The 27,329-nt window shown below is 41.1% G+C and overlaps 1 protein-coding gene across 5 annotated transcripts in view; it reads right to left on the bottom strand.

Moving 5' to 3' along the window:
* Window positions 1-27,329, bottom strand: part of LCORL (ligand dependent nuclear receptor corepressor like) — a 538,841-nt gene that overhangs the window by 463,129 nt on the left and 48,383 nt on the right. For all 5 annotated transcript variants that reach the window (XM_069202195.1, XM_069202178.1, XM_069202177.1 and 2 more), the window contains exons 2-3: window positions 23,647-23,712; window positions 9,629-9,708 (exon numbers count right to left, since the gene is read on the bottom strand). In XM_069202195.1, coding sequence (XP_069058296.1) covers window positions 9,629-9,708; window positions 23,647-23,712 — 146 coding nt within the window. The remainder of the gene's footprint in view (window positions 1-9,628; window positions 9,709-23,646; window positions 23,713-27,329) is intronic.

The following is a 27,329-nucleotide window of genomic DNA, read 5'->3' as shown; positions in this document are numbered from 1 at the left end:
CGCAGCCGTACAACCTTTTTGGAGAACAGTGGGAAACACCCTCCGAGAATCCCTACCCCTCCCACCACTTCTCACCCCATCTCGCCTATTGCTACACGACATGGGAGAACTTCATAAGATCACACGAACTCAAAGTAGACTCCTACACACCGCTCTAGCAACGGCCAAATTATGCATCCTTAGACACTGGTGTGCACCGACCGTCCCCTCCCATGATGAATGGTTGACAGCAATGTACCAAGCAGCCACACACAAACGACTTATCTACAGTTTACAGGACAGAACGGAGGTGTTTCTCCAGACCTGGTCACCCTTCATCTCCGGACACTAGGACCAGATTACCCCTAGAGAACTCCACAAAATACCACGTAGTGGGAATATACCATTTCTGGTATCATACCCATGCAGGTATATCCACCCATACCTAACAGACCATCCCTCCCCTCCTGGACTCAGATGACGAACCCCCCCCCAACCCCCCCGGTAGAAAGCTACCGTACAACCTATGATAAAAACCGCTGCTCACCATCCACTATTCATTGACCTTTTTGGCATAACCTATTCCGCTATTCATATCCCAATCCTTACGCATATTATTGATGTTCATATCACCGTATCACACACCCCCCCTGCCCCAAAACATCTTATAACACTTTATGGTTGGGCCCTATTTTTCTCTTCATATGGAAGCAGCCACTATAATGATTTGCCTTTTGAACTCACACGGTCCCCTCCGTCACTATCGCTATCACTACTAATATCACTACTAATATTAACATCATTATTATTACAGTCTATTTTTATTGTTACTACCGTTGTCACTTTCTTCTTCTTCTTCTGCCTATTAGACACCATGGACACTAATACAATTCATATATATGTCCTCTTTCCCCTTACCCCTTTCACACCCTCCCTCTCTACTCTACATTTTCTATACTCTTAGATTCCTACCCAGACACTCTACCCCCCCATCCCCCCTTCCTTCTCCCATTTCCACGACCCACACTAATCACTACTTTTTTTTATATCCCTCAGAACACCCCTTATGGTCCCCCACTACCCTTGACCGTATCCCTCCCTTACCACAAAACATTATGACTCACACTCTTTAAATGACTAGCAGCATACTCCTGGGAAACTCAAGGAGATGGCAAATGGGACACCTGATTAGTGTTGACCCCGACTGTTATTGCAGTAGAATTGTAGAACGAGGACATCATGGAGCAAATGGATCCTTGTTCTTTTGTTTTCTCCCTCCTCTTTTATAAGTTGGTTTCACTGAATCGTTTAACATACCTCTGATTGTACATGCATTATTATAAGAAAAGCCGCAATTATGGCAAATGGCATAGCAATAGACAAGAGAGATATAAAACAACAATTGTACATGTATAAAGCCTAGGAAAAACAGACATGTGTATTGATAATGACTCACAGAATGTAAAACTGTACTTGTTGCCTTCCCTATGAGAAAACATGATTAGAAACAGAAATGGCTTAGGTTAACAGACTGTTCACTATACTATGTAATATGATGCAATAAACAATAAAAAAATGCAACACAAAAAAAGTTATGTTTTATTATATTAAGAAGGACTGCCCTGCTAGACCCCTGACCTGCACCTGGGCACTACGCTCTGAAGGACTGCACCAGCTGCACACTTGGGCTTCACCAAAAATAAAAAAATACAAAACACCCCACACAACTTTGCCTGTCTTCTACTGCTTCAAGAAGGGACTCCCTATTTGCTACAGGTACAAAGGAGCTGCCCAGAGTCCCCGGCATTAAGTCCTGCAAGCACAGCACAGCTGACCAGCGTCCAGTGGCCATTTGAGAATTCTGGGGATTCTCAAATGGAATTTGGAGATGTTTGGAGCAACTCCAAGTTGCAAAGGTGCATTGTGGGAGTTGAAGTCCCAGACCTCAAGAGGCAAACCAGAGCCTCTGAACCCTTGGCTGGTGCTGTGGACCACTTTCCTGAGTCAAGAAACACTTCTGAAAGTAAGTGTGACAGTGTTACCTCGTGGGTGGCCTGAACTCTGGACTTTGTTCCTTTCCATTATGGCCTTTTTTTTTTTTTTTAACCCTTTAAGCGCTAGTTGCTTCTACGCGCTAGAAAGCATTAATTCTTTAAAAATGCATATCTCCGGTCCCCTTCATCCGATTAATTGTTTTGGTGTCATTTTAAAGATAAAACTATAATCTATGTTCAAAAATTCGTATTGGATTTTTATTGTGTTTTACATTGACTGTTTTGTGATTTTTAAATGCTTTACACATTTGTCTCCCAAGTTAAGCCTTGTTGCTCCAAGGGTTGAGCTGGGTTTAATTTATTGCGACCTAACTGGACCTAAGTGGAGGTTAGTGGCCTATTGCTAAGTGTAGGTACTTACCTGCCCTTCCCAATAATCAATTTTCCAACAAGTTCCTTACGTGCCCTAAGCAATTACTAGTTTGAGTTGTTTTTGTGGTGCAGTATTCAGGGTCATGAGTACCATCCTTGTATTTATGATAACCAGCACCACTTCAGTATGAATCTAATATGTTCACTATATCTGATGTCTGTTGGTTGGTTCTCCTGGTCATCAGGATGACAAATACTATTTTAGTAATCGCATAGTATACACAGTATTCATGAGAGGTTTTTGGTCTGATCACACAGACACACACTCCATAGTTTTATACAACCCAGTGTGGAGTCTCATTTGTGGAGTATTTATTGTGTCAGTGGTTTGCGTGTATTGCGCAAACTCTGTACACATTGCGCCTGGGGATAAGCTTGACTGTTCTATGCAAGGCTACCAGAGGGAGAGCAGAGGTTATATCTGGTGTGTAACTTACTTGTCCTGGCTAGAGTGGTGAATCCTGCCCAGCACAGGTGCATACTCTAGCCAACCAGAAGCCCCATTTCTAACATGAGAATTCTGTAACTGACAAAGGTGCTTTTGGAGAGTCATAACTATGAGGAAAATTACTTTCATGACTAGTTATTTATTATTCTTCGTCCTTATTGTCCCTCCTTCACAAATAGTTTACATTGGGAAAATAAAGTAAACACTTTCAAAAAGTCAGCAGGACACTTATAAGAGGGTCCTCAAGTGCATTGCCTTGTCTGTGCGTCGCCAGCTGTTTTTGCTCACTAAATGATTGGAAGTGTAAAGGCAGTGTGGAAAGAAAATAAAACAGCAAGCCTTTTTCATCTGTGGAATCATGATCTGGAAAAAAACCTGCATCCATCAGTACTGCTCAAACGCTGCTTCAGACAGTTAAAAAAAATAAAAAAAAAAATAAAAACACCTACAACACAATGCGTTAACCATGGACAAACCAACTACTACTCCTTCCGCTACTTAACTCAATGCTCATCTTTGAAAATGTGCAGTGCTTTGCTTCCTTTTACTTAGGTTTTCAATACAGAAACATCACAAACAGATACACGTGGTGATTCGGTCTGGGTTGTGAATGATGGAGAAAAGGAAAAAAGTACAGTGATAAAAAAAAAGAATAATAAAAAAAATCAGTTTAAGAATGAAGAATTAAAAAAAAAAAAAAAAAAAAAAAAAAGAAGAAATTAGAGGGCACATACGTACACCACAACAAAAACACTAACAGTATGCCATTTCTTCCTTCCTGCGCTGCTTTTTCACTCCATGACAGCTTGTTTAATGTTCAATTACCTTGGGTAGTCAAGCTTCTGGTGTTTTTCTATTGTTCCCCATTTATGCATTTTGTTTGTGCCCCACTTCGATAGTTATTTAATCATTGCGCTGATTTTGAAGACTGTCTTTTCATAAACACTTAAAAAAATGTCGCCACGAACGAAAAAGGCAGTATATGCAGCACCATTTATACACAATTTTCCACAATAATAGGACTCCATTTGAACACCACACAAAACTACTAAGTTCGCCCTGTGTCCATTAGTGATTTTTTGTTGAAGATCAGTGGTATGGTATCAAACAAAGTTTACTTTCGAACGCTAAGTTTTAACTGAATTAACTCAATCATTGAGTGTCAATGGTAAGTTCTTGCATTTGTTAAACTGGCATTGCATCTTTCGCCACCCTTTTAGGTCAACTTACATTATCTTTACCAAATTATTAACCACAGCTATGCCCACATATCCAATAGCCCCTTTCCGTTCCCCACAAAGAAACAAAGTCACAATTCCAGGTCATTATCTCAGTCTTATCATGGTTCACCTGGTATGCTGAGAATTGGCCAATATTGGATATCTCCTCTTGCAAATGTGTAAGGATTTTGGCTAGGGTGGACAATGTAGATAATTAGGTTATATGCATTTAAAGCCAATTTCTTTATGAAGCCCTTGCAGACACAACAAACTATAGTGCCATTTAACTTAAGTGTCTGGAAACATATAGATTGAAAAAAAGGGAGAAAGAGGGCACTCTTGAATTGTCCCTCATTTTCTTCACATGCTCTGTCAAGTTTACCAGTGAAAGATTCTGGCGTAGGGGGTAGAATAAATAGTAGCCAGGTCGCTAGACCAGATCAAAGCGTGCGTTCATTCGTGTGTGTATATATATATATATATACACACACATATTCCCAGGAATGAAATCTTTGTGATCATCCTGAATTAAACTTTTTTTTGTTGTGCCAACCTTTTCGCCAAAATGGCAGTAAAGATTTTCTAGTCATAATTTAACAAGGATATTGTACTGGACTTGCATTTATTGGGAAGTTTTAAGATGACGTAGATAATCACTTCCTGCCCTGATGCTGGTAACTGGGTATTCTCACAAAGGATTTTATTGAACAAAGTCTTCCAGTTGGATGTTATTTTCTCATCTTGGGATATAGCTCTGTCTGGATAACATCTGGGCCTGGGGCTTTCCCTTTTACTCGTAATACTTCCAGATCTCCTCTTCACTAATTACTTGAAAGTGCGAATTGTTTTCAAGACTTAATTTACACCAACATTCTTTAGCTTAATGTCAGGGAGCAGCTCCTCTCTGTAGATTTTCAAAGAAAGTAAATATGATGAAATGCAACCTCACTATCTAATACACTTACCAACCGCCTTAGGCCAAGTAGGTTCCATTTGTCAAACATTCAGTTCCTGTTTGTAAGCTTTGCTGCTCAAAGCCATAACTACCCAGGGTTAAGCATTTAAACAGCACCAAAACAACTGAAGGAATCAACAAGACTTTCAAGAAATCGGACACCAATTTATTTAAAATATATATATATATATATTTTATGTATTGTAGACACTACAATCAATATCAATTGGAGGGTTCCAGAGATATAGAATTTACATGGTATAGTAAACCAAAGCGTTTTGCTTAACTGTGAACAAGCATTGGCAAATTCACTGAATCTGACAATTAGAAACTTTCAACAAAATGTTCAGTTAGTTGTATTGCAGTCACTTTAGTCGACCAATTCAGTTACAGAGCCAGTCAGGGGCACCAGCAAGGTCCACAGAAACAGTTCTTTACACGGATGAAGCAGTCTCCTAGCAGTTACTAGCACTCCTTGCACTTGGTCCTCTTTGGAATGGATTTCTATGGAAGGGGCCCTGATGCAAAGGATAAGTAATGAAGATGCTCAAGGATGCTGCAGTGTTGACAGGGTCTTCCTGCAGCTACTCCTCGGTTCAAGAGGGGTTGAGGTGGTCTTGGTTGCATGGTCGACGTCCCTCGAAGTACTGGTGCCCGCTGGTAGCAGTTCAGTCGCCACTGGGTGACCAGTTGCCTGGTATCGCGGTCACAGCCAAGTCCCTTCCTGGGTGATAACTGCTTCTGGGCGACCAAGCTGCACTCCAACAACTTTCCTGGGCTCAGCAAACTCTGGCGCAACGAGCAATGGTTCCTGGTCTCTGGTGCTGCAGTAGGTCAGCCGCCTGGCTCTTGGAGTCTTTGCTGTGTCCTGATCTTGGAGAAGGAGTCTCTGGAGCCCAGCTGAAGCAGGCACTGTCCCACTTTGCTAGCCACCAGGTCCAGCCTCTTTGCCTGTTCCATGGTGCAGCAGGTCGTCTTCCAGTCCAGATCTGAGTTCTGGGTGCCAAAGGCACCATTTGTATGCTTCAAACGTACCCTCAGGATAGATGCAGTCAGCACCCAATGTGCCACTAGGGCCTTCCCTCCTGAGAGGGGCTTTCTGGGAAGTGAAGCATCTGGTTACCCCAAGATACACCATTCTGCCCACTCTCAACTTGGCAGAGCCCTTCTCTCGGCATCCAGAGTTCCCTAGCCCAAACCAGAGGTGTGCCTACCAAGGGAGCTACATGCACCTGGAAAACAGGTTTCATGGCAACGTTTCTCCTCCCCTTTCCCGGTACCAGCTCATCTACCTAAACAATGGGGTTGCTCTCTTTCTAGTGTTACCCTATTTGCTCTTCAAAGCTAGCTTCAGCTTTGAAGTACACCTTTTGGGCCAACACCTGTGAGCCTTTCAGCAGGAGGGAGGTAACACCCCTCTCCCATGCAGGCCCCTTTTATCTAGTTTCTTGGGAGTCGTTAGCATGTCTCCCTAGAAGGGTAGAAAGCTGTCCCAGCCTCAAGCTCCCTGTGTAACCATTAAGGGCAGAGGAGATTGAAGGCAACAAAGTGGCAATTTTGTTAAAGTTGCACACTTCCACTCGTTACATTAATTTTGACTTGAGAATCAAGTCTAACTTCACATAGAGTTGTTTCATACCTTGGGGTATCAACTTTGGTCACACCATTTAGGAGTTAGCAGAGATGAGGGGGTCAGTGTGTAACAAATATTGCAGGGAGAGCTTTGGCTTTGCCATTGTTATAAATGACAAAGTCTGGCTAGCAGTTATAACTGCTCTTCCAGCCTTTCTACCTGTGTCATCCTCAGAGTGGCACAACAGGTGCTGCAAAACCTGGGGTGACCCTCTAACTGACATGCCCTAGGTACCATAGACTAAGGATTTACAGTTAAGTTAGCCTATGCCTTTGGTGTCACCAGAGAATTTTAGGTAAGGCTCTGTGCAAGAGCCTGTACCTCATCTGTGTTTTTGGCTGATGTTATCGCTAATATAGCAATCTTCCACAGAATGTGTCAAACCTATGAACTGGTTCACAAGTGTGGTCTCTCAGTAGAGCTGCTGAGACTGTGTTGAGCATCCGTGCTAGAGCCTTGCCTCTGAATGGCAGGACCTGAACAAACACTTTCTGAAAACCTTACTTAGTCTTGACAAAAAACTAAAGGTTTACTCTGATCAACTAGAAATCACTGCCAGGCGGACTTTAATAGAGGTATAATTAAAGTGAGCTTCCAAAAATATGATAAAAACTGAAATTAATACATTTCCAGTGGGTTTAAACTCTTGCTTTCTGGCCTTTACACAACACTCTTCCATTTTAAGGTGTTTTAGTTATGTACAGTGCTCTAGCTGCTCCGAGTATCTGCTTGTATTTGTCAGGTCAGTCCATGTGAAAACATTCCAAGTCCTGGTAAGCCAGGCTGTCAAAGGGACTCTGTCTTACATTAAGTTCTACCAGTCCTGTAAGAAGTGAGATATCCTACCGCTCATCCACAGAGTCAAGACAGAGGAGAACATGTCAGACAACTTCCTTGTCTGCAAATTTATCTTTGTCCTTTGTTTACTGTACTGAGCACAAAGTTATCTTGGAAGGAGCAGGAAAGAATATTGAGATCATTGAAGATGCCCATATTGCATGTGAAAGTAAAGTTGTATCCCCAGTGGAAAGAACTTTGTTCACTGCAGAACCATCAATCCTACAAATACAGCATGTGTCACATACAAAGTGATCTTGTGGACTCAGGTTCTGTTCTGATTGCCTGCAGTGTTGTGTGTACCTTTTTGTCATAATGTTCGAATGTACCTCCGGGCTAAAAGTGGTACTTTAGAGTTTGAGCTATTCGTAAGGCCTCATAATTGTGGCATTCCCGGTCTGGTGAAGGCCACATACTGAAGAATCCATTACAGCATCTATTAAAGTAGCCGAAGCTTGATCACTTTCATTCAGATACGCTTTTGCTTATATCCTGTCTTCCTGTGGAAGCTTATCAATGAAATGGGATATGTCACTCTGTAGAGGGAGGTCATATCTGGCTACCACCACAGAGACATTAACAGCTTTAACAGGAATCACTGATAAATCTTGACCAACGTCACCAAGGAGTCTCATTTACACCCCATACTTATCTAGGGGAGCTGTGCATGGAGTTGCTATATTCTGTGATCTGTACTGTGCAGCAGCAACAACAACTGCTTTGTCCTAGGTATGGGTGGAAGTGGGAGCAGTCTCAGTAGACTTACTTCTTCTCAATGAAGAATACATTTATCATTACTTAGGCGTTCTTCCTCATACACAATTAAGGACGGCATCGCTCTTGAAGCCCTACTAGACTTCTCCTTGAAGTAAAAAAGAAAACAAGACTTTTCCAAAGTGGAAGCAAGGAGACTCAATTTCTGTGATGCCTTCTCATTCAGAGCATGGAATCTGCCAATGGAATCTGCCAATGTCGTCAGGATACAAATCCCTAATAACAGGGTCAGGACTAGCACCATCTGGGGAGAGAAATTGTGGCAACTTCAAGGCCTTGTTGCGGATGTTTGCACGGAGGTCAGCAGCATTCTGCTGTCATCACTATTTTTGGGCCCATCATCACCTTGCATTATTATCTCCACCCATATCCCCATGAAGTGTTCTCCCAGGAAATTTGTAAAGAAGAGGGTAGTGCATAATTTGAGAGGTTGAACTTGTTGAACTGGAGGAGTCGAAGGAACAGGCTCCAAAGCGGACACAAATATCAGAAATGATTACTGTTGTGACACTGGTGGTAGTTTTCAGTAAATGTCCTACATCATGCACTACAAGATGGCCAGCAATTCTAGCAGTACCTGCATAACAGGTGAATATGCTTGTTAGCCCCGGGTGGTGCTGCAATCCTAATAAAGGCTTTGGTGTCTAGCAGCTATGCTTGGCCACTTACCATTTTTTCACGTCCTCCATCTTCCTCTGGCAGAGGAATAACAGAAGACAGAGACAAATTTGTCAATGTCACCACACACAAATTGCTGACGAAGGTGACATGGTAAGAGCTGGAGTGGGATGCAAGTATTCTCTCATCCACCAAATAGTTGATGAATAAGCCATTATTAGCTGTACACCTGCCACAGGAAAGGTCTAGTGTGTTAAGTTCAATCTCAACAGCTGAGCTGCAGAGAACTGGGTGGCAGCTGCCATCAGACAAAGCTACTGGTGCAGACGAAGGAAGATTCTTCATCAGAAAGGTCGTTAGCTTTTCACTTATTTACAATGCTGCTAGCTTAATTTGGCTTGCTATACAAATGCAGGTTCTACAAAACACAAGCAGCATAATGCATTTTTTCAGAGATTTTCAGCCACTAAAAGCTCGTTTCAGATGCACAATTGCTAATCTTTTAAAGCTGCAGAATATCTTTGCATATGGGATGATTTTAATTTGCAGGACCCACAGCACATTAAATTCCTCTGTCATACTTTAAAAGCATGAAGCAAACCACAGAATATTAAAGAGTTTGTTTTTATTGCTGTACAATTCAAGCTCACACTACCCACCATCTATGTTAATATTCCAAATTACTTCTTTGAAAACTATTACATGCTTTAAAACAATGGTATCATCAAGGATACTTACACTGACTGTTTCTTTCTGTAAGCAACAAAATGAACATCTGTCATCCATACACCAATCAGTCAACTCGTCCGGTTCACAGTCTTTAAAAAAAAAAAAAAAAAAAAAAATCATTGAGAGAAAAAGTTATCAAATTCCAAAAGGCATCATTTGCACAGCATTACCAGATAAGGAACTTTGAAAGGGTCTCAAAAGCTATCCCTCTCAGTTATTGGAATATGAATACCAGATCTAGGAATGCGGTTATTGCATATCTAAAAGAGTTAAACTAGTATTTAGGCTTTCAATTGTTTTGAAATTACTATTTTGCCAATGTCAGTCATTATCTTATTACTTTACGTCATGTCATTTTTCCTTACAGGTACCCCATCATCCATGCCACTAATTAACTGAACTGAGATTATGAGATGGTGATAAATAGAACTGCTGTTTGGATTTAGACGTCAAGGGCACATTTATAGTTTCAGAAAAGGCAGTTGTATGCTTTCATGATAGTTGTTAGGACATTCAGGTCATTTCCGGCAAGGAATGGGAAGTAGCAAATTTCACAGTTAACAAATAAGCGCTGTAATGCAATTAAATTCGTAAATGTATGACGCAGAAATCAGAATGAGGAGGTGCTATAATAAATGGCAAATACATTCAGTGTAGCTCTTAAAACAGGTCATTAAAGAACATATCCTATGAACTGTTGCACAGTGAAAAGAGAGGAAATTATTTTTGGCCATCACAAGCTTTGTTTCATGAGGAGAAGACTTACTAAGTGAAGGCACAATATTGTAAATAGTCTTTTTCTTATATACTTGCAAGCTGAATAACTCTCTGGTTTCTTATGTGGGCCAGAGTTTCAGCAACCTCTATATTTCGAGCAAACAGTAAGTAGGATGTAACAAGATTACCTAGGCTGGTAAAAAAGATAGAGGGAGGAAGTATGGCATTCCGCAAAACCAAAACAGACAAGTGTTTATCTGGTTCTGAGGAAGACATTGAGAACCTTTTAGTGAAATCAATTTAGAGACGTGAAACTTGTGTGAAGCCATAATTCCTTCAGTTAGAATAGAGCACAAGGAAACCTGGTGGTTTATTGTAAATAAATGATCCTAAGGCAATATAAGGAGGTATACATGATGCAAAGAAAACAATATTGCCAACATGAAAGAAAAGATAATGTTAAATTCCTGACATTAGGGAGAAGACAAGTGGGCAACTGACATTCATTCTCCAGAGGACTATGCCAATTTTGTTAAATAATGCAGACAGCGGACATTCATGCAGTAGAGATCCAAAGGTGCTCCCCCCCTCGAGGAAAGAAGAGGAAGCTGTGAAAAATAAAAAGAAATAGGCAGCTATACACATAGCTTATCATGAAAAAAAATTTTTTTTTTGGAAAGTAAATGGCTGTTGCGGAGGACAGACTTTTTGTAGGATGGCGGCCTTCAGAAGAAAACATGCCACAACAAACAAGTTACTTACCTTTGTTAACACTTTATCTAGTAGAGACTAACTGCGGATTACTCACCTTGCAAACTTTTCCATCAGGTGCCAAACGGGATCTGGGTAAAGCAATTGCCTCCGACAGCAACAGGTGGTGTGCTGGGCACTGCATGAGTCAGTCAGTTCCGGAAGCAACGTCCTATCGGCTATAAGGCAGACACCTCTGCGCGCGGACATCAGGTTCCTTCTGATCTCCATCTGCGCAGGTGGTCACAAGAATCATACTCTGGGAAGTCAACATATGGTCAAAGGACAAAACAGTGCTCTCCCCAGAATAAGGTGTATTTAGGGCAGGTCCTTTCACAGTGGACCAGACAGTCATTGTACAATACCTGATATGCAAATATGCTGCCAGTAAGAAGGTTCCTCCCTATGCTGCCTTTTAAACCTTTTCCCAGCTTTTTGATGCTATCCCGAAAGATATATTGCTGGAAAAAGCTTAGAAAATTGGTCATACTTAACTTGTCAAGTTAATTTCAAAGGGGTACCACACCTCCTCAGCTTCAATCTAATATGACAAATCAGGATAACTGCCCAAGAGATTCCAGAAAAACACTGGAGCAAATCAAGAATGATTGATGGCACCAGTACTGCTCTACCTGTATGTCAACATCCTCTCCTGGGGGTACTGAAAGATAACAGTACATCCACAAAATGAATGGCATATCCAAATTCAGGTTCTGCTGTATGCTCATTTGTCAGTTCTACTGGCAACAAGCGGCTGACACCTTGCAGCTGTTAATAGACCAAATGGCAATATTTTGCAAGAACTGTGGAAAAATGATCACTAGAGAAATCAAAGACTGGGCCCGGAACCATGAACAAGACAATCTGCAGGCAAGAAGTTCTAGAATGAGGGGGGCCCCCACTAGTAAAAATTAAGCAAATCCAGTATCTAGGAACTGCAAAATATGACAACTGTGAAGGCCCAAATATTTCAAGACCAACAAAGAAAGTGGAAAAATGGGAAACAGTATATTAAGATTAACAAACAGATATGCTAATGGAACTCTCAAGTAGGAGAAAAACATCTACCCTATAAAATGTGCTGCAAGGGAAAAAAGTACTTCTGGTCAGATGAACTCTGGGGCCTTAGTAGATACTCTCATCAAGCACAGATACAGAACAAAGAAAGTTTGGCAGAGGGGTAAAAATGACTAGTGCTTCCTACTTCAGTTCCATTAGATGCCCTGGACGCAGAGCGTCAATGGAACACTATCTCTCAGAGCTAGGAAGACAGCAAAAAGAAGCACCTCTCTAGGAGAAAAATTAACAGATGTTGGTCTGAAATGTTAGCATTGGACCAGATTCACTCCCATGGAAACTTTTTGGAAAGGAAGTGGGACTCCTAAGGCTAGCTCATCTTCCCTTCATGCCAAGAGAAGCCCCTTAAATCATATTTAATACACTGCCTGCATGCAGCCTTTAAGTGAAACTGAAGAGAAGAAAATAAGGCTGAAACTAACAAAACAAGCATTTGCAATGGGTCTTGCATTTGTACGACTTAGAGCTATTAGCGTTGTAAAGTCCTAACCAGACTTTTCTTGCCAAATTAATTGAAAATGAAAAGTAAAAAAGTTTCACTTAAGCGATTTAAAGCGCCTCAGCAGGAGCGTGAAGTGAGAAGGATAGACAAAATGAAACAGAAGGTCGCTAGCAGTTAAGCAATTATCCATGTAACAGGGACGATGTCATGCAAAGCGCTCAGTTACTGCCCAGCGAGATCACGCTGCGTACGAAATAAATAGAAAAAGTAGTCCAGAAGCCATGCAGCCTCATATGTTTTCAGCAGTTGGTCAGTGCACTCGAGGAGGGCTAAGCACCAGAAAAGCCATGATGGATGCATGTATTTCCCCAATGAAATCAAGCAATTTTTAAAAAGGCAAGCCCACGAACCAACCAAACTGCTGGGCGTGCGGTGAGCGTGGTTATAATCCCACAGAGGGATTACAACAGGCTAGACCCTAAACATTTACCAGGAGTCGATGCGTCTAAAGTTTGAGTGACATGGATATACTATCTAACCAGTCACCCCCCCCCCCCCCAACCCAAAAGAAAAAAGTTGATTTTCATTAAATTCCAATTGTTACAGACCTAAAAATCAATGAGGTCACGGAAAGAAGAAAAAGCATTCGCCTAGGAGTTGACCAACAGGTCGAATTGATGGTACACTTGCTACTATTTAAGCATCTAGGGCAGAGGGTCTCCAACCATTTTTTTTTTTTTTTAAATAAGAGTCATCTCTAATCAATGAAAAATAGACAGGCATCACTAATAGCTGTGACCAATGTTGCAGTAGTAGAGACATCAAATAGGATCACAACAAGACCACACTTTGCAGGATTACTACAGCCACCACCTAGATGTACGTCACAATATCAAGTGGCAAAAAAGCAAAATGCTCATATATCCAGAATATACTTATTAAAACAATATCATGAAAGTACTATGCAGGCAAGTATAGGTTTACGGTTATTAACTCCACATCTACGTACACTGAAGATACACATCTTCAAGATAGATGTGGAGTTAAGGTGGTAATGTTGTAGGGCATGGCCCTTACTTACTGTATGATGCATACGTCTCCATTTTATTTTTCCCTGTTAACTTAGCATCTTTTTGAGACGGTAGTTCAAACATGGTTTTCCCCCTAACCCAAGGACAGAAGCAGAAAGCAGCAGGCCAGCACAACAAAGCAACAGGCAAGGTGACAGTCCCTTCAACAGCATCCAGCTCTTCTTCCTGGAAGAAGGTCCTCAGTACAGAAATGTTCTATGTGGGGTCAGAGGTCCAGTACTTATACACATTTCTCTGCACTGGCCCCAGACACTCCGGGGGTTGGAGACTGCTTTGTGTAAGGTCAGGCACAGGCCTATTCAGGTGCAGCTACCAGCTACTCCCACCACTCTAGCTCAAAGACCCATCAGCCTGTTGATGGGCCATCGGGATATGCAGGGCACACTGTCTAGAGTGAATACACAAACAGCCCAATTGTCATCCTGACCCAGACATATATTCCGCAGACAGGCAGAGGCATAGAATGGTTAAGCAAGAAAATGCCCACTTTCTAAAAGTGCCATTTTCAAACCTAGAGTTAAAAAAAATAACGTATTCAAATGATGTATTTTTCATTTGTGAGTTCAGAATAAACTCCATATATTGATCTGTTCCCAATGGGAAAATACACAAATGATATTTCAAGGCAATCCCCAGGTTACTCTATGGGAGAGATAGGCCATCCAGTAGTGAAAACTGAATTTAGCAGTGTTTTACTATCAGAACATGTATAACACACCAGTACATGTCCTACCTTTTAAATACATCGTACTCTACCCATGGGCCTAACCAATGGTGACTTACATGCAGTAATAGGGACTGTTTAGGCCTGGCAAGTGGGTGCACTTGTCAGGATGAAATGGCAGTTTAAAACTGCCCAGACACTGCAATGGCAGGTCTGAAACACGTTTACAGGGCTACTCATGGGCGTGGCACAATCAGAGCTACAGGCCCACTATTAGCATTTGATTTATAGGCCCTGGGCACACCGGGTGCACTATGCTAAGGACTTACTAGTAAATCAAAATAAGGCAATCCTGGATAAACCAATCACCGATACATTTTAGAGAGCTTATGGACTTTAGCACTGGTCAGCAGTGGTAAAGTGCCCAGAGTCCTACATCCAACCAAAACAAGTCAGGAAAAATAGGTGGAAGAAAGCAAAAAGTTTGCGATAATACTGCAAAAAGGGCCAGGTCCAACACCATACTGCTGCAGTTTTAACAGCTGTAAACAGCATGTGTCATCATTACCTGATTTACTGACCTTCGGGTCGACTGAAAGGCAGAGCGTACCATCCTAATCACCTACTGTTGGATTTGTGTCTTTAAAAAAAAAAAAATTGTTAGCATCAAAATCTTTTTGTTATCTATGATCAATCATTTGTACGTTGAACCGGAGTTGGGTGAGCATTGCCGAAGAGAATAGGCTAGACCAGCTTGCCCAGGATTTTGCAATCCAGTCACTTATTTCTTGCGATGCAAACTGGCACTTCCTAACTTTCCCACATTTTACTTGTATACAGCACTTGTGCGCAGTATTATCTGGGCAGCTTTAATATCGCAACACCATGCTGCAGCCTTGCACATATCCTCTTCGTTTAGGCTGTCCCACCATTTACTGCTGCAGCCGGAGTCATGAGCTCAGAATGTACACTTTACACATATGACTGACACCACACAGGCACAGGTTTCTAGGCAGTGATCAATGTAGAATGCAATGAATGTCCAATGATTACCAAAGGGCAATGCCTGGGACAGAGCTACTGCCTTCAAGGGCATACTCAACTTCTGACTAACTGCAGGTCATGAGTTCTTCAGAACGTGGTTCTGAGGCTGCACGGAAACGCAGTCATGAGCTAGCTGTTTTGTTTCATTTCACCTGCCCAAGAGCTGCATTTACAGATTCATAAGGTGTGAAAATTAGGTTTAAAAACAACCACTCAACATCTTGTGGATATTTTATGGAATGGACACATGTTATATTTTGCTGTTAACTGACAATATATCCGCCTCGGGCAGGCTTGACACTTCTGCTCATACTGCTGGATGCATGGCGCGGAGCAAAATAAGTAGCGTGTATTATCTTAACTATTAGGTGCACACTTCTAAAGTCTTACTAAAAATACAGCACTAAAGAAGCACAGTAAAAATAAAGGGCACGTGCTGCAGGTGTTTTCAATAGCCAGAATTTGTTTACATAGGAGGCAGGCAGCCAGCCCGAAGCTGAGGACGTCTTGAGACAGTTGCAAGCATCTCTTTTGTGAGGCTAATATAAGAAATGTTAACATATGCAGTGAACAAACCAAGCCCTAAGGCAACAGAGCTCTAAAGCCCTTGAGCGTCCTAAGGCTCAGTCTAAATAGCCAATCTAATTTAGAAATGTGATTAACTGGATTTGTTTTCCTGTCTGCACTCTTGCTTCTCTCACTCCCATTGAACACAAAGGCTCAACAGGCACCCAATAACGCACCTTAGAGGGAACACAGATTACAGGTGAATTAATAGAAGTTGCCGCAAACAGAAAAAGCAAAGGATTCCTAGATTAAATGGGGGGTCTCTGAACAAAGATTTCTACACCTAACAAATTCCAAGTTTGACAAAGATTCTTCTTAACAGAGCTCAGATGTACCCACCTATGTCACTAGTGTGTGAATAATAAGATTGTCCTTCCTGGGCATAGCATTTTGTTAATTTGTTGGCATGGTCAACCTCATCTCAGAACTAGTGACCTGCAAGTGGCAAAAAGATCTTGAGATCATGCACATTAAACATCTAAGCCAGGTATGCATAAAAGGTCAGGGAAGCAGCGTTGCACCAATCAAATAAGCTAAATTCAAAGAGATTACTAATACTTCTATAACAGCTATCCCTATCCCCCACAGTGAGGAAATGTAAGTCCTTTTGTAAGAGGTGTGGTCGCTTTAAAATTCGCAGAAGGTCGTATGCAAGCATTTTTAATCCAACTTTGTGTACAAGTTGCTACAATAACTTATCTAACATGACTGATTGGAGAATGGCATGAGAGTACCAAGGGTCCGGTTGAGTAGCTGATGTTAACAAGAGAGAACAAGGACTAAAGTACAATAAGCCACATGAAGACTGTTTTCAAACTCTGCAGTCCTGCTCCGTATTTCCTTCCAAGAGGAAAGGAATCCTATGTCAGATGTCAAATGTTGGGGGAGAACATTGGTTAGGTATGGCTTTAAGCAAAGAGATAACAGAAAATGTTATGAACACACAGGTCTTCCCTGAGTAGTGTCCTGTGGTGAAGGTGTAAGAACATGCCTCGTGTTCATAGTTTCATGGAGTCAAGTCTACTTATCTTCAGAGGTTTTTTTTTTTTCCTGGCATGGAAGCTGTAAAAGATTATTTTTCACTAGAACCTTTAAAATGATTAAACAGAAATGCCTCTACTCCTAAGGGGGAAGGGCCACCTGAACACCCAAAGGCATGTCCTGAGGCATCTGAGATGGACGCTATGTCCCTTGATGGCAGTTCCATTCATGAAAAATGAGATGGTACCTACATCATAGATGCGGATTCTCACTGAATCCTTTGATACTGGCAATGACCAGAAACATTCCATGGATTCTCTTTACCCTTTTCAGATATTTCCATCAGAGTTTCCAAGGTGATCTCTGAGAGCACTCAAATGGACACAGGTGCAAATACAGGTTTTATCCTGGACTTCAATCTACACCAAGCACAAATTTATAAAGTGCACATATGTTGCTTAGCTCATAGAAAAAAAAAATCCTTAGCGTGATCTTCATATCATCTTTGACATCAAAAAATGGAACACTGCTGTCTGCATGGTTGGGTAGGAATAGGATGCACATGATATCTTATTCTGACTCCCCACTGTCATATGGATGGCTTACCACATACAAAACATTAATTGCAGAAATAAATGTGAGCGCAAGGAAACACTAAAAAGGAGCAAGAGTTTATTTCTGAACACTTACCAAATTGTAGTCACACTTAAGGAAAGATCAGAGGTCCTAATGTTCAGGGACACAATGCTGTCCTACTACCCCTTTTTCAAGTTTAACAAATAAGCTTAAAACAGAGGCTGCTGCATCAATGTTTTCAAAATGACAGACAGGCAAGAATGCTATATAATTTTTTTTTTATAAACGAAAATCCTCGAAAGGAATTTCCCAATCCCAAACATTCACAGCTACTCAGTTTTCAGGAATATCGGTGAACATCTCAGTTGTCAAAGTTACATTTATATTTTAAACAACTGCTCAGTTGAAAATGCCATGTATCTTGACTTTAGCATAGACACAGGAGCAGTCCTCAGAGCACTGTACACTGGATCACATTCTTTCCAATGTTGCCAGCTGTACTGCAGAAGGAATGAGCTCACCAACAATGCCATAAGGCATCTCTTATTTTTCAACTCTGTAGTTAGTTACATGAGACTACAGATACCCTGAACTAGCCTGCAACAAGGACCATGCCTCATAAATGGCTGAGGAAGACAAAAAAAAAAAAGTAACTTCCTCAGCCCATCTTCCTCCTCCATGACTAGGAGACATCGAAGCATATGGAAGCTTGCTTCTACACCATGTTTCCTGGTGGCAAAGTTAGACTGAGCATGAAACAGCTGTTGACTTTCAAATAGGGCACTTTGTCCGCATGAAGTGCAATGGCTTTAAAGAGGAATGCAGATATGAAAATGAGTTCCAGACTTTAAATACCAATGTCAGACAATTTGTAGTGCAAATCCTGACAGTCCTCTGATAAAGGAATTCAGCTCCATATTTACTATATAACGCATTAACAATGTTTGTTGCAGAGAGCCCTGGGTCCAATACGAGAATCTCATGACCTAATCAAGTCAACACTGACTTCATTTTGTGATATGAATGACTAGTCAGCTGCATGGCAAAAAGCACATTTGCAACTAATCTCAAAAACTTCTGCCTCAGTGTGTATGAGGCAGGAGGCATTTTAAAAAGGTATGTCTGCAAGAGACAAGAGATATCTATTTCTGTATTTGCTTTTAATGAGTTATTAGAAGCCCTAACTCCTTAAAATTCGGCATGCAATGAATGACCAAGTGGACAGTGGGAAATCATGCAGTGGTCATCCGAACTACTGCCTGCTTCTCCCAAGCAGTCATCATTCACAGGGTGCAGTACAGCTTCCGCCTGGTAAATCATGTACCACAACATGTTGGGCGTCAATCTGTTCAATGGCTTGTGGTCAGAAACCAGTGACATTTCATTACGAATTCAATGAGTGGGAAGTCCATTTCCTGTCCTCTTTGCACTTTGACTCTGAAAATATATTTTGCAGCTCATTACACAGTTTTTTCTGACTCTCAAAATGCCTTTAGTTCACCACAGTTTAGAGGTGAAAATGTCTTCGAGTTTGCTAATCACAGGTTTAGTGACCACAAAAAAGCGTTATAATTCAGGCCCCCAGTGCCTTAAGTTCTTCGGCCCACTTCACAACTGTTAAAGAGGACCCAAAGTCTACTTCAGCAGGATTTGGTATAAACCTCTAGCACAGGAAATTGGAAACCTGAGCACATCTTTACCAAATACCATGCCTCTTGAGCTGAGCACCAAAACTGGTGCAAGGTTTGTCAAAAGCCATAAAAAAATTAGGCCACTCGCCTTTCAAACGATCACAGATACGCAAATTTAACAGACTACGGTAATGACCAAATGGCTAGGAACTGAAGTAGATCAAACTTTGCATACTTTAGAAAGCTGTAATATAGTACGTGCACTTCAAAAATCACCTTTATTTAAAAGACTAGTATTAAAAATAAAAGCCAGAAATGAAAGGCTTTCCTTTGGCATTAGTTTACTTCCAGGTTACCCGTCAGGTGTTGACAATAGTGAAAGTGAGTTTAGTTAAGCAACGCGGTTCCTAGTAAGTAAAACGTTTGTAACATCTCCTCCCCGTGGTCCCTGTGGTTAGTAAACTTGTTCATCAAGGACCAGGGCAGGGAGTGATGGGTAATTATTCCAATATCGCAGTCCCCACCTCTAATAGATTTTCTGCACTGACCTCTTTAGAGGAATTGGACTGACTACCCTCCTCAAGGACACAACTAGGTACTAAAGCTAACGATTCCACTCTGTACCTAACTGTTTGTCAGCAATCACAGGAGGTCTCACTTTGTCAGTAACTAAGAAGATTTGTCATGAGAGAGGGCTTTTGAATTATATCTTGGAACGTGGCAGGCCTATGTATGAACCCTGAGGTCCCAGACTGGTTGCATTTGGTGAGCAGTTATCAAGAAAGTTGCTGCCAAGAGACATGGTTGCTGGATCCCCCCCGTAAGTGGACGGTTTTATTAACTACTGTGTGTCAGCTACTCCGTCTAACTCAGGCAGTGCTAAAGGGGGCTCGGTGACATTTAGCACAGCATCTTTAGAGGTGCGTAGACTATCCGAATTGGCCACCTCTGAGTTGCTTCTGTTTTCTCTCTACAAGACTTTTGATTTGCTGTTAGTCAATTACTATCATAATATATTTGACCCCGCAGTAACAAAGATTGTGGATGGGTTGGAGGACACCTTAACACAAGGCCCTGAATGACCTCATGAGAGAAGTTTTGATTTTGTGAGTGGATGATTTTAATATTGATTTTTGAAGCAATAGTTCCTCTTCACTATGTGGCATTTGCGATGAATTTAATATTCCGCTTACACATTGTAAACACACCCCCTATGGTGAAGCATTAAATAGAGTGTCCCTTGCTAGAGACCTGGTATTCACACAAGAACATGGGACTGAGGGGCTAACCCAGATTCGGTTATTCAATGGTTTGGGGGCAGGTTCCTTAATAGATCACATTCTAATTTCCAAGGAGCTGTTGACAGTTTTGGTAGCGTGTAAAACTTTGGCCTCATGTATAAGTGACCATAACCCTTTATCGCTGGAAGTTAAAAATCTATTTTTATTTTGTGCTGTTCAGAAAATTCCTAAATTTCCCATTAGTTTTAAAAGGAATAAAGTGATAAGCATTTGCTGAGACGAATGGATAAGGAAGCTCTTCATAATGATTTACTGGTATACAAGCGATCCGAGAACAATCGGATCCTCCATGAGGATCCGCACCCCCACCGATGTTAAGGCTTTCACTTCTCTTAAAGAATACATGGCAGATAAATGGACTAGAAAAACTAGTAACATGGGGACCAGCCCAGGGTGGTTTGAAGGTGCCTCTACTAAAGCTCATAAAACACTGGAATTGGAAGTGAAAAAATGCCCCCGAGATAGGCTCGGTATAGTGGAGGCCAGGAAAACATAAAAAAGTAACTAAGAAGGAAGGCTGGGTTAAAAGAAAAGGCTTGGGAGGACTTAGGAATTGCCAGTGAGAGTAAGGACTTGCAGGCATTTTGGCAAGTTGTTAACTCCCAGATACTTATGGGAGGAATCAACCTCTAAAGCGGAGTGTGTGCTTTCCAAAGAGGACTGGGTAGCCCTTTTCTCAACCATTTTTGGACCCAAGAAGCAGCCCAACATTCTTACAGATAAGGCTGTTGGCATTATGGACCATTCTGCCAATATGGAATGGAGTAGTACAGTCAAGTTAGCTGATAGTTTAACATTTGAAATTAGCCCTGCCAAGAAGGCTCCAGGTCCGGACCAAATCCCCATGGATGTTTTTAAATCTAAGCCGCAGTTTTGGGGACCTTTACTTACCAACTTGCTGAGAAGTGCTATTCTCGGTCCCTTGGTCCAAGTATGGAAGAGGCCACAATTGTCACCATTTTTAAAAAGGGAGATAAAAAGACAACCTCAATGCTATTGGCCAATCTCGCTTTTACATAGTACGGTCAGGATCCTGAGAAGGGTCATACTGGCAAAATTGGAAAGTTGGGCTGCTGAGAATCGTGGGCTCTCAAACCTACAGTTTGTATTTTGCCCAGGTCTTGGCACAGTTGATCAGGCCTTAAACTTGTTTCTTACAGTCCAAACGTATACCAATGTAAAAAAAGGCAATATCCATCTTGCTTTTATGGACTTGACATGTGCATTTGACTCAGTGGATCGTTCTAGGCTGTGAGTGATAATGTCACATTCAGGAATAGATAGTGCAATTATCTCCCTGATTCAAAGACTGCATGCACATAGTACAGCTAGAGTCTGTTGCACAAGGCACTGAGACCTTACTGAAGATTTTCCAACAGTCTCTGGGATAAGACAGGGCTGTGTCTTGGTGTCATTTCTCTTTTTAATTTATATTAATGTCCCCGGGGATCACTTGGTTGTGCCGGGAAAGATACCCCTAAGCTAGGCTCCCGGGAAATATCGGTATTACTTTAAACATATGATGCTGCTCTCACAGCGCGGACAACTAGTGGACTCCAGCCTTTGCTAAATGGTTTTTATTCTTTTATGGGTAATTTAGGCCTAAAAACTAATCATACCAATTAATTTATAATGAAATGCCAACCCAAATCGACCAAGACAAGTTTTTACTTCGAGGGGGAAGTACTAAAGAAAGGGCCCTCATTTTACGTATTCGGGCATCCCGTTTGACGCTAACTTTAACTGGAGGTTTTTACTGAATATAATGGTCTTGCAATTTCGAAAGTCAATAGATGCAGTTTTTAGGATTTTGAAAAGGTTGGGCCATAAACCAGTAAGGGTTTTACTCTGTATATCTAGGAGCAAATGTATGTCTCTTGCTATGTTTTGTGTGTGTATTTGGGGCTACAGGAATTGCACTTCCTTGAAGATTGTACAAAAAAGTTTATACGAAGGTTGCTGGCAGTTAATCAGTGAACAGCAACATCATTCTGCCATGATGAGGTGGGGCGGACCTTTTTAGAGGATCTTATTAAATTATCACCACACATTTTTGGAAGAACTCCAAGGCCCACTGAGCAGACTTATCCTGACAGACTGTATGAATATGGACAATGACTTAGAGATTCCTTGGCTGAATTATGTTAGGAAGAGTTTTGAGAGGCTGGAGCCCCCAGTGTTCTATTATAATCCGGACAGCTGCTGAGAACTCCCGTGAGTTTTTTTTTTTTTTTTTTTTTTTTACACAGATGTGTAGGGAATGCCTGCGAATTGGTCATTTGGGGGGGGGGGGGGGGGCTTTCAGAGGACATGTAATTGGAACTATGCTAGCACGCCCGGCAAGTTAGCTGCAAGTTTTTAAAAAATAAGACAAGTTTTTATTGATGAGATTCTGGCTTAATAAAATACACTCTTCATTGGCCTTTCCTAATAAAGGGGCGTGGTTTTTCAATTTGTCCCTTTGCCACTGTGAAACCCCAGCTGAGCAATCCACCCTTCATCTTACTCCATTTTGCACATTTTACTCACGTGAGAGAAAGGGTTTTTGCGCCCAGTATTGCAGGAAGTTGGTTTCATTTCCATATAGCTGCTTTTGCTCACCTTCAGGGATTGGTCATGATGATGTAATTAAGGCTGTCTTGAATTTTATTTTAATGATATGCTCAATTTATTGATAATCTTGTATTATGAAATAAATTTTAAAGATCTTAATGGTATTACTGCTAGGAAGGCTGTATTGTTTTGATGTAACGTTTATGGCTTCTATGTAGCCGAATAAAGTATTTTGATGAAGTAAAACTTCTATTTTATTCAAAATGTAAACTTCCTTATACCCATATATACTGGCACTACATCCCACAGGAGGAGTGTCTAGCACCAATCTCCAATTCAGACTAGCACAGGGAATAGGCTGTCTGGCAGAGTGTCACTGTCCATCTCTCAAACTCTTATATACCACTAAATCAGCAGCCGTTATATAACAAAATAGGAAAGAAGTCAAAATCTGCAAGAATATATTGATAGTGAATAATATTAAGATGATAGTGCATTGTTAGAGGGCAAAGATAACAACAAAAACAATATTATACGCCATGCATAAGCATGACAAGTTTGTTGGTAAGACAAGAGAACAACTTTGAAACAGACTCCCAATATGGTACACTTATACAATTAAAATTCAAATACCGTCAAATAAACTGAGGTCTCTACGAAGTCCTGGTCCATAAAGCCCTTCTAAAATACTTTCGAAACCTGAAAAGACAGAAGAAACTGCATTTTAATTGAAGAAACCAACTGATTCTGTCCTCCACAAATAGGACTGCTTATTTACAGCAATTACTAGTCAATTGGAAAACTGCTTGAAAACTCAGTTTCTATATAAAATACAGTATATTCCAAAAGCCCAAGATACAAACTACTGACGGACATCACTTGTTCAATTGGTTTGAAGCTGTCAAAATTATTGAACCAAAAATAAAAGCTACAACAAACCCCATATGCATCTATCTGTCATGCACACAGCAAACTCGAAGTTTGTTTAATGATCAACAAGCATGCTACTCAAAGCAACTATAGGTGATTGGAGGGAGTGTGTAGCGAAAAAGTATTTCAGATAGGACTAAAGCTGGGTATAAATCAAAAAGTATAAATGCATCAGAAAAGCAAAATGTTTTAAAGCATGATATGCATCGGGAACTGAAGTACGTACCACTACTGACAACTTGCAGAACAAAAAACCATAGCAACACAAGTCAAAAATATAAGAGGAGCAGGAATGGGCAAACAGGTGGCATTATCTGAAAAATAATGTCTATGGAGAAACTGGGGGTAGGGAGGAAGATGGGAAAAATAAATCTGCAATGGCAAAGCCAATAAATCTAGTGTTGGTTGCCAGCCTCCCACCTTTGTCAAGGCGCTTGTTTGGTCATGGATTCTGCAGCAATTTATTGCCTGCAAACTACTGGGCCATTGTCAATTTAAAGAAGAAAAAGAAAAAAAAGACCATGCTAAAATATTTTTTATCTAAAAAAGCATACATTGCCATAGTAGTCCCTAGACACTAGAGGGAACCACTACTTTTTATAAGAATGTACTCCTTGTGAAAAGACAGAACGCAGTCACTCACAATGGCGTTAGGGAATTTTTTTTGTGGGCTGAGCCACTGACTCATTCTGTATGGTGTAATGAGCAGAAGAAAAGTGACTGATGCAATAAACAGCCCAATGGGAGACAAGGGTTTGCTGAGAGGCTCTGTAGGCATAAGCTCATAGGGGCATAAATAAGCATATTTTATGTTAAGTATGTAGTAAGTAAGTCCAAACGCTCTGGGTTATACAAAACCTACAAGTGAATAAAAAAAAAAAAAAGTGTGGGCCTGATTTGTAGAAGGAAAACAGGACATCAGTTAAATACGGTGGATGTCCTATCCACCATCCTTTTGGTCCCCCCCCCACTTGTTTTCAATGCCAGGAAATCTCTTTTCAGCAGATCCACCACCAGAGGTAATGAGTTTGGAGAGACCACTAATGTTATTCGGGATGATTGTTCCAATGTAATATCCCTCAGCTACTGTAAACAAGTAAACTCCTGAAATATCACCCATGCACTGGGAGAAAATTTCCAGCATGTGGGTGACTTTAGTAATCTTGTTTCTGAAGATGAATTCTCTGCTTTGGGAACCTATCTCAACAAAATACCACATGTGACCACAGGACCGCTGTGCAAAACAAGGATGCTGGATATGCCAACGTTTTTGTTCTTCACCAAACGGATACTATCATTTAATATAAGAAATAGGTTTTAACGTTCAAAGAACAAAGTTAATTACCTTTAGTAATGTTCCATGTGATGACAAAGGATCCAACAGATTCCCTAAATGAGCACACTTTGCAGATGCTAGACTTGATCCAGACTTAAAACAAAGTTGAGGAGCCACCACTGGCAGTTGGTGGCATTCTCTATTAGATCTGTCGCTTCATAAATTCAGAGGCCAAGCAGACAAAAGAATATGCCAAAAAAATTATTAAAAACAATCATTCATTCTCTGGAGGGGGATACATTAAGGAAGCAATGAATATGAGAGAGCTAATGTAGCAATTTAGAGGAAGATTACCAAAGGTATGTATCTCGCTCTTCTAATGCATAGCTGCACTTGCAGATTCTTACATGAATCACTTACAAAAGCACCTTGGAAATAGGGTGAGGATATCCTTTGCACCGATATTACACCTTTCACTTCATTAATGAATATGAAAGCACTTTCAGTTCAGACTACCAGTTGTACAAAGTATCACTTTCCAGAAATACTTCTGTGCTACAATGTGCACTAATAATGTCAAAGCTTTCATATGCTAAGGAAATATACCTTTTTGAATGATGAAACAACTTTATCATGTTTTACCTGGTTTGTAGTAGGATTTACATAATACATGTGCACAGGATCCAAGATGCGAGTCAGCCCGTGTCTCGGATTTCCCTGTTAATTTGTTGGTTTCCCCACTTCTACCCAACATAGTCAACGTTTTCACCGAGGCTCTGTCCAGCAGCTCCCTGGCAATGACAACTGCACAGTACTTGAGAAGGTTCCAATAATCTAGGCAGCAGGTACTCTGCAAGCTGTCTACAGAGTCCTCATGGAAAACCAAAGTTGGAAGCAATCAAGTTTTCTACAGCTGCATAAAAACAAATGCTAAATGAGAATGTTTATATATGGCCAGTTGCTGTGAGCAGACAATGCAGGCATTGCTACATATATCAGATTAAGAGTTATACAGTAGGCCAACCTTCAGCTTAACCCTTAAATTAGCATTAAAAGAAAACAATTCTGTATGTAGCCTTTCAAATCTTTACTATAGGAAAAAGTAACTCTTCATCCTTTTGGGGATTGCCTATTGAGGGAAGAGATAAAGTTTTAGTTAGGTTGGTCTCACCAATTTCCATAAGCACCCAAAGTCTTCATGATATTTTTTCTCCAGAATTTCTCCACAAACAGTGGTAGACAAACATCACAAATGGCACACAGATCAAAACCTTCAGCTTCAAACAGAAAAATCTTTGCCTTCTTTTCAGGTACATCTTTCTGAATTTTAACACAGTATCACTGGTTCTGAAAGGGAGAACAAGAGTCAGGCGTTTTAACAGAGCAGGGGCACCGACTCTGGCCCAGACAGAGCACAGTATCCACTGGGGGCAGCATGCAGCTGTACATATCAGTGAAAGCAAGCTGTTAAAGATCAGCCGTTTAAACCCAAATAGCTCCTGATGGCGTCCTTTATAACCCAAGGCACTTAACATTTAAAGTCACCCAAGGCATTCAAAACATGGCTTTGCAATGCCCAAAGACTAAGCAATCTTCTTATAAGAAAGGTAATCCATTGTTGTATTAAAATTAATATCACATTAAAATACTCCATGTCCGTTCCCCTCATTTCATCTATTAAAATGTTAAGCAGAGACAGCTTAAAAAAAACTATATATATATATATATATTAATTTTCTAAGAGCCTGCAGAAAAATCTATTGTACACCAGATAGAGTAAACACATGTTTCATTCATTCAGGTCTAAATTGTCTAAAGCAGGAACCAGCAATGGTATTAACCCCTTGGATGCAGGCGTCGGCCACTGGCCGACACCAGGGAGGGGGTTTATTTTAAATTTTTTCTTATTCCCTGGGAGACACAGAAGCTTTTCCGTGTCTCCCCCGGCCCCCCACCCGCCCCTTTGTGCAGCGCGCCGACGTCCCTTTGTGGATTTCCCCATCGGAGCAGGAAGCGGCCTTGCGGGCGCTTCCTGCTCCAATGGGGAAAATGGCCACAAACGGCCTTCCCCACGTTTGGGAAAGCCTCGTAAGACAGGGGAGACTCTCCC

The sequence above is a fragment of the Pleurodeles waltl genome, chromosome 1_2 (assembly GCF_031143425.1).
Source record: "Pleurodeles waltl isolate 20211129_DDA chromosome 1_2, aPleWal1.hap1.20221129, whole genome shotgun sequence".
Taxonomy (NCBI): Eukaryota; Metazoa; Chordata; class Amphibia; order Caudata; family Salamandridae; genus Pleurodeles; species Pleurodeles waltl.
Note: the sequence above shows the minus strand (reverse complement) of the source record. Positions and strands in the feature narration are given on the sequence as shown.